The sequence below is a fragment of the Nomascus leucogenys genome, chromosome 3 (assembly GCF_006542625.1).
Source record: "Nomascus leucogenys isolate Asia chromosome 3, Asia_NLE_v1, whole genome shotgun sequence".
In the NCBI taxonomy this organism is placed as follows: Eukaryota; Metazoa; Chordata; class Mammalia; order Primates; family Hylobatidae; genus Nomascus; species Nomascus leucogenys.
Genome location: NC_044383.1, coordinates 88,521,528 through 88,530,413, shown reverse-complemented (window position 1 = coordinate 88,530,413; position 8,886 = coordinate 88,521,528). Strand labels below are relative to the sequence as shown.

The 8,886-nt window shown below is 33.6% G+C and overlaps 1 protein-coding gene across 6 annotated transcripts in view; it reads right to left on the bottom strand.

The window, feature by feature from the left end:
* Positions 1–4,126: 4,126 nt before the first annotated feature.
* The window catches only part of GRIK2 (glutamate ionotropic receptor kainate type subunit 2), a 672,448-nt gene continuing 667,688 nt past the window's right edge, over positions 4,127–8,886 (bottom strand). For 4 of the 6 annotated variants that reach the window (XM_030809503.1, XM_003258377.4, XM_030809504.1 and 1 more), the window contains one exon: positions 4,127–5,836. In XM_030809503.1, the coding sequence (XP_030665363.1) occupies positions 5,672–5,836 (165 nt within the window). In that variant the 3' untranslated portion in view covers positions 4,127–5,671. Of the gene's footprint in view, positions 5,837–6,997; positions 8,379–8,886 lie in introns of those variants that run through there. The other 2 variants (XM_030809505.1, XM_030809512.1) reach the window with 2 other exon arrangements.

Genomic DNA, 8,886 nt, shown 5'->3' with positions numbered 1-8,886 from the left:
TTGTATCAGTATGTTCAGCTCCCCTGTTCTTTGTTCTTCATTTTAAAGTTTAACTTTCTCGTTCTCTTCATCTCCTTGACCCTAGTTTCAATAAACAACCCCCTCCTAGCCTCTATCACCTGCTCCATCCTGTGTCACTCCTGGTCACCTGCTCCATCCTGAGACACCCCGGTCACCTGCTCTGACCTGAGTCATCCTGAGTCACCTGTTCTGTAACTGTCCTTCCCGCCAAACTACTCACCCCACCGTTCTGGCTCCTACCCCTGCTGTCTTTAAAATAGCCAATTGGAATTAGCTTTGACTGTGCGTTCCAACCCTAGCCAACAGGGGAACAACACAACAGTAGGGGCTACCTGTGTCAGGGATAAGAACCCTTTCCTCTCCCTTGCTCAGGTGTGCTCTCGCCATTGCTCCATCCGCAAGGTACACCCTTCTATAGAAGTGAAATTGCCTTGCTGAGACAATTTAAAAAAAAAAGAAAAAAAAAAAAAAGAAAGGGTTGCATCCCAAATGGGCAGTGGAAAAAGCTGAGAACCAACCAGTTACAGCAGAGAATACTCAAAAGGCAGAGGAACCAGCTGTACAAAGTATATTAATAACTAGTAGTATAAGAGAGTACATAAATTAAGGCAGACGTATTAAGTGTAGCTTAAAAATAGCGGATCCTGTGTTATATCCTTCTTCACTCCTAGGAACTTGCCCACTGCCAATCCAGCAAATCTCTAGAGGAGAACACCAGATTCAATTGAAAGACTGAGTATTATATTTAAAATAGCGTGATTAAATGACCACAGTCATTCTGAATGCAGAACGCAGAGATCCTAAACTCTCTTAATTGATGCTTAGCAGAATACTGGCCATCAGAGCCTTAATCTCTAGCCAGGAAAGTAAAAGACACTTCCTGGGGGAATCGAACAGGCCCAAAAGAAAAGATCCAAAGATAGGGACGTTTGGAAGGATTCCTCAGCAAATAGGCCACCTGGATTAATCTATGGTAATGCTCAAATTAGATAAGTATTCTTCCCCATCCTGCTGTAGAGTGATATAGAGCTTCTAAATCAGATTTTAGTTTTTTCTTTCTTTATCATAAGCAAGTTACTAAAATTAATAAACATCTGAAGAAAACTCCTAATATGAAAGACAGAAATCTAACTAAGCAAACAGAATAATGCGACTGAAAGGAAACATCTTTTCAGGAAGAAGGGAATGTCAAAAGATTACTAGTAATGTCTTCAAAGATGTAACATATATCACAGCCATAAAAAAAGAACTCAGAGAATTTAAATCAATTGGGCAGAAATGAAAAACTCAACACAATATCTGCAAGATAACAATGAAACAAATGAGAAATAGGAGAGAAAAAATAAATTTGGACTCAAAAGTTCAGGAATTCCAATATTAAAAGAAATCAAGCTGTTTAAAGTGAACAGAGAAAGCAAGAGGAAAAATCATCAAAGAAATAGTGCAGAAAGTTTTCCTAAAACTGAACTTTAAAAAATCAGCATGAACCCAGCACAATGAATCAAAGTAGATACATGGCTATAATTGGGATAGTTCAGGATGCTAAAGAGAAGATCATACAAAATTAAGAAAGAGTTAATATTTTTTAAATTACATACAAAGAATCATGGATCTAACTTCAGGTTTTCTGCAGTAGACTGATAATAAAAAAGCAACAGTAGAATGCCTTCACATTTATCCAGGAAAAATATTTTTTTCAACTTAGAATTCTATACTTAGTTTCTATACTTAGCAAAACTATTAATTATTTATGAGGGTATAATGAAAGCATTTTCAGACATGAACTATCTCAAAAAAAATGGACCTCAGGCACCCCTTCTTTAGAAGACACCAAAAATAGAGGATAAATGAAGGAAAGGGAGAACACATGTTAGAGACATTGGGAGATTCACCATGGAGAGAGAAAATGGGAATCACCAGAAGGTGAGAGCTGGGAGGAACCTTGCATTAATAATTGTGCTGCAGACACAGAGGCCCGCCTATCAGTCCATATTGAAATAGTGTAACTCAAATTACACATACACTGAGGACTGTCATAACCAAAGTCCTCACTGCCATTGTACTATCTTTTAAACCCAAAGACAAATTTTGCAGCTTAGCCTGGCCCATATTATTATTCACACTTTGCCTGGTCACAAACTGGTGAAGTTCTTCTTGTACCTTTCATATCCTGTTCTCTAAAATGACTGGGTATTCTTTTCTCTCTATGGAAGTATTCTGCTTAAATTTATAACTGAAAGTTAGAAATAAGCCAAAATAAGCATATAATCTTAATACATGGAACAGCCACAGCCCACTTCCTCTGAACAACTACTTTGGGACCACATTACAGTCAGGTGCCATGATTCTGTTGCACACATGTGTTGTATACATTCTTCTATGTATTTTATAATAAACAGGCATTTAAAAGCATTGTGGTGCTAAAAATTCTTTGAAATCATTAGTGCTTTATACATACACCCATTCTATAATAGCAATAAGGACATCATACTTTAAAAATATAACTTAGTTGCAAAGTATTTAAAACATTGCAATCAATAAAATATTATCATCCCTTTTACATATTTGTAAAATAATGTATGTCCTCTTAGTGTTCCATAGTGGTTAGGGTTATTCAGCTATAAATATTTGAATATATCTCTTTAGTGTTCTCAAAGTGGTTCAGATTATTTAGGTGTGTTAAATGAGAATATAAATCCTTAGTGTTTTCATCCTGATTTGGGTTATTTAGTTGTGGCGTATGTGCCTCCGTTGATGACCAAGAGTCTAAGGTTATGTTGCTGATTAGAATACGTGTTCTCTTCCTCTCTTTCTTGTGATTTCAGTATATTTCAGAGAATAATGCTTACTCAAATATACTGCCTTCCCAGAGGAGAGACGCTCTTTCAAAGTTAAATTTTACTTTAAAAGTAATTATAATTTATTGGAATTAATATTAGTACCTCATATTGCATAAGCCCCACAGTAGAAAAATATCTGTTTTGGCAATAATGTAGATACCTTTTAGGACATTGATAAAAAGTAATACTATACATTGTTTATATATTCTATATTACTTGAAAAGTTGAGGGCAGCAGGTTTTTTACACTCTTCAAAGTGCACTAATTTAATTGAATTAAATAAATGTCAAACTTTTGCAAAAATTTAAGTAACTATTTCATGATTAATTAAACATAATTAAAGTTGTCATTTCCTGCCTATCATTTAAGATTGGATAGTACAATACTGAAACTGATTTTTAAAAGTGCTTTAAAGTCAAATTAGAATCTGACTTATTAAAAGCTTAATATTATCCATAATCCGAATATTTTTATGAGGTATGTTATTTGAGCCTATTTGCCACCAAACAAACCAATGCTGAGATTTTTAGCAGTGCTTTTGTGCAACTCTCTAAAATTATATTTTGAGATAATTATCATTGACATATGAATTTTAACTTAAAATGACTATGAGACTAGAAATTTAGAAAGCACTTGGATATTTAATCTAATTTAGATGTCAGGCACTTTGATTATGCAACTTTTGTGAGTTAAAAAAATACTTCACAGACCTTCTTTTTCATTTTTTTCTTTCTGTCAGTGGTTCTGATTATAATTGTTTTGCTTAGCAAAGTATGTTACAATTTATCATTTTAAAAAGTTCCTATTGGTATGTGAACATCTATGCCACATCACCACTGAGTGGAATATTAGATCTATCTCTTTCTCTGTTTTTTGGCGAATTACATTAAATTATCAATGTGCAAGGAATTATTAAACAGCATATGAGTTGAACTTTAAATATTAGTGATCACTGTACAGTCTTATACAACCTAATGTACAGAGTCAATATCCACTCATAGAAAAGGTAATATCACGTCTGTCACCTCTAGAACTACTGTTTGTCTTATTTTAACTGCTCTGAACTTAAGATTACTTTTTATATCCTAGTCCAGCTTTTCCAGATCTGAGTAGGTCCTCCCCCAAGCATTTTTCTTCTTTTCTTCAGTTAGTTGGGAAGTGGCCATCCTTGATGATCTAGAAATATTTAGGATATGTGCTTCTCTTAATGTAAAGAGTGTATGGTACATTCATTACACATACAAGAGAAAAATGAAAGACAAAGCTGAAAGTAAAATGAACATAATTTTAATGATTTTTTTTAATTTTGTGCATTGGATTCAAACAGCAAACTGTGTGCACTCAACTGTTATCACAATGTTGTCAAGAGGTCTGTGTCTTTTACCATTTTACACACAATTGTTCATTACAGTATGTTGTCAGCCTCGTGGAAACCAGGGGTGTGGCATGGTAAGCAGTGGTGGTAGTGCACCTAGCTTTTATATTATCTAACTTGAAAATATTTCTCTTCTATGATTCCTTTTTTCTTGATAAAAATAGTTTTCACCAAACGTTGGTGGTGCACACGCACTACCATTCATGCTTGACATCACACCCCTGACAGGAACACATGTTCTTGTTTTGTTGATAAAAAGTATTACAAAAATTTCCATACAAAAACTATTTTCATAGAAATCTTGCATTTCCACAAATAAACCTGAACATTTTTTGAAAAAAAATTGTTCAAGAATTTTGTTCATTTAACATTGTGACTGTATTGATAAACGCAGTCCACTTCCAAGTTCTCTCACAGATTTTTCTATAGATGACCAGTCCCCTTTCTCGTATCACTGAGATCTGCCCATGCTCCATCAAGTTCATTTACAGCAGGAACAAGGGTTTGGATAGCTATGTCTGAATGTTAGAATGAAAGTTTTAGTCTTCCACACAGCCAATACTCAGCCCTTTTTTACAACTTGAAGATTGCAAAACATTATCCTTTTAATTCAGAATCACTGAACCAACTGCCTTTATTATTATTATTATTTGGGATATGGGGGTTAGAGAAAAGCTGTTGGGGGAATGGAAAGGGATCTGGTAGAGTTGCATGTTAAATCTTCTGCCTTAAGGAACTTAAGAAAACATTATTGCCTTGATAATTGGCATTTCTATCTCAATCAGTGACACAGACTGTCAAAAAAAAAAAAAAGAAAAGAAAAAAGAGAAAATAAGTGATGAATATCTGCTTTATATTCCAACTGCCATGGGATTCAAATTTGTTTTGCATTACATTTTTTCACAACCTATAAACACATACTGTGTATTCAGACAATAATTATACTGAGTAGTTGGGGGCTAGTAACATCATCACCTCTATGATCTGGGTGTTCAGAAGACCGTACTGTTTCCTGTAACACTACAGTTTTTGCTGATTCCAAATATTTATATTCTTAGTGACACTTTTATTGGTTGCCCTGTTGGGCATTGATATTCCATCTCCTGGCAACAGTTAAGCTTCAAAAGGAACCTGTAATTTCTCACTGGACTGCATTTGAAAACAGCCACAAAATGCACATGTAACATTCACTCAGAAGAAGGGAGGAACCCATGATTAACAGTGTAACCCCGTGTAACTTGGTTGATCCATGATGCTTGTAAATCAAGTCTGATCATTGCAACTGCTTAGATCACAGAGTCTCTAGTTCATAGACACAGCGGCATGAGGTAACTCATTTTATTTTGCACAGGTTGCATATTTCCACAGGAAACATTCTCGCTAAATTGTTTGGAAAAAGACGACAGTTTGTGCTTGGGTGTTTGGCCTCCCAGCTTTATGCCATGGTTTCTTTACCTGGCAACCTTCTGTCGTTAAATGTGTGCATGTTGATAACTTCTTCTGTTTTCACAATAACTGGGGCCTGTGGCTTATGTTTTAACCGACGCTGGCACTTCAGGGACATCCTCAATTCTTCTACCATGGCACTACAGAAGGACCTCTACAGAAGAACACAGAAAAATTAAATATTACAAAATACATAAACTGTAACTGTCCAAGATCAATATTAAAATCATTCTCAACAGACTTGTCACATAACATCCTTGAAGGTTTGAAAATTTTCATTGTGAAAGTTATAACAAATTATCACACTTTAAACACTCAACCCATGATAATTAAAATATTCTATAAAAGTGGGTTAGTTTAAAGAAAATCTCCACCAATACTGAAATGAACAACCAGCTAGTAATGTATATATTACACATATATTAAATTTTCTTATGACATTATATAAAAATGATTAGCATCACACAGAAGTCTACTTTAAAATTTAAATACAATGACAATTCTATACCAGAAACCCATTCTTGATACAAAAAAATAGACAAATCATACTACTTTTCAGATCACAACATGAGATATGCAAATGTTGTTTGAACATTGATTCTTCATTGTACATCTCACAACAAAAATAGCACTCACACAGACATAAAATATGGAAAACAATTTCTGGCATTTCATTATGTCTTTTTTGTGATTATGCCTATAGAAACATTGACAGTGATTACAAACAAATATGACTTAATCATGAAATGACAAATTATAGCATGTTAGACATCTACAAACAAATATTAACTTTTTTGTCATCATTAGCTTGATAACTGAGAGCTGATAATTTATCAAATGAGAAAAAATGTGACCCTATGTTGTTTTTGTCTTAGTTCCCATCTCATTGGATTTGCTCGAACCTCTGTTTATCTGGGGCTTATTGTTACAGCTCCTCAAAATTTATATTGTAGAGTCATAAATATGAAACAAAATTTTGTTAGTCTCTCTCCCCACCCAATTGAGATACAGATGAAGACTTATTTGTGTGTTAGCTGCTTTATTGATTATGAATTTAGACTATTTCTAAGACAACATAATGAAAATATTTAAGACGATATGTGTGTCATTTTCCGATACATATTTACAGTTAGGCAGGAAGAAAAATTTCAAGAGCTCTGTTCCACAGCATGGCCACTATAGTTAATAATAATATATTATTGAAAAGTGCTAAAAGAGTGAATAAGTGTTCTCATTACAAAAATAATAAATATGTGAGGTAATGCATTTGCTAATTAGACATATCTAACCATTCCACAATGTATATATACATCAAAACATGTTATATATGATACATACATAAAATTTTATATGTTAACTTAAAAATACATTTAAAAAATTGTTTGCATAATAGTTTGTGCCAGTCTAAACATACTTTGAATTAATTAGGTATCTGTGTGTCAGAGAAAACTGATTCAGAGAGAGGTTGGATAACTTTCTACAGTTCACACCTAAGATTCCAGCAACATACCCTGATATATCCAGTTTTATGATTTTGACACTGCTCTATTACCTTCTTGTCAATCTCTGGCTATATCCTAATTTTCCTTTGATGGGCTCCTTAAAGAGTTTCCTTAATGGTCTTCCTAATTCTACATCTATGCTACTCTTCTGTAAAGGCTCACAATTACCAGGATAATCTATTTTTAAAATATCAATTATTAATAACATTTTCTCCTTTAGGAAACAAGTCAAACTCAAATCTATTATTGTTTTCCATCATGACTTCTCTGATCTAGCCCTCTCCCCCTTCCCCACTGCTTCCATCTCTCTCTTTCTTTCTCCTCACACTCCCTTTATTGGTGGGACTTCCATTAATATTTTTCCTTTGTTTCTCCTTGTTCTGGTACCCTGCTGAGTTCTTTCATCTTTCACATCATCCCAACTTTATCCCCTACCTCAGGACATGGCTCAAGTTTTAACTTAATTAGGAAGCCCTTTCCACTTGACCAGGCACATTCTTTTGTTTTCACAACTTGATTTTGTTTTATCCTCTCAGTATTTTCCACTCATTATCCTGTTTTTCTGTCTGACCTGCCGGTGCACTATGTATCTCTCTCCCTGAATTGTGTGGAGCAGAGATCAAGTTCTCATGGCACTGCCTGTACACACATAAGCTCTTTAAATGTTGATTGAATTAACAACAATAGATACACAGGACTCTAATATTTTAATTCTTATTTAACAATGTTTCTTATTCAATTGCTTAAAAAATTTTCAGGTTTAGAAGCCTAGTGAAAATATATTGCATACAATTAATTTTGCCTAATAAAATTAGGCAAAACTTTAGCATTTGTTTAATAACATTAAATTAATAAAAACATTAATATATTAGCACTTGTAATGGGTGATGATTAAATGTGACTTGTGAATTCCCATTAACTACAGAGTCACTGCCATGCATTATGTATTATGTGTTAAATTATGCAGTTCTGCAATTCATGAATTATATTTCTATTAAAGGATTTATGTGGCACCTGACAGCCAGTATATGGAAACAGTGTTTCTTGTTGCTTAATACCTACTATTAGATGTACTTATTAAGAACATGATGATAATGATGATGAAGATGGTGATGATGACAACACTGTAGAAATGGAAACTGACTCCAAAATAGGGAGGAATACATAGTCTTGAGGTAACTTAGTCTTGGCTCTCTGTTGAAACATTTAACAGAAGAATTAATTAGATGACATAACATGGTCAAAACCGGATCCCGTTGACATTTAAAACTGTTATAGGACGTGTAACATTGAATTGTTTGAAATAAGCCTTCATTTAAAACCAATAAATTTCCCAAATCTTCAAAAATTTGTGACACCTTCCTCTTGGCAATCTCAATTTTCAGATATTTTGTTTACATTACTTTCAAAACAGAATAGAGTATAAATGTTAATTAATAATTTGCCTATAGTAAGGGAGTAGACTAAGTAACTAACTTTCTTAGGAAAAAATCTTACACATGTACATACAAGCTCAACTATGAAATGACTCAATATTATTTCTAGCAATTTAAGAGGTAAACTCTGTATTTAGTACCCCATACTTACTTCAGACTACAAATAAGAACATTTAAAACCATTTTAAGCAATTTCATATAATATTAAGTTTATATTGCTGAGTAATATATAATATAAATTGAAAAAAGCCCATTCTAATCAATTA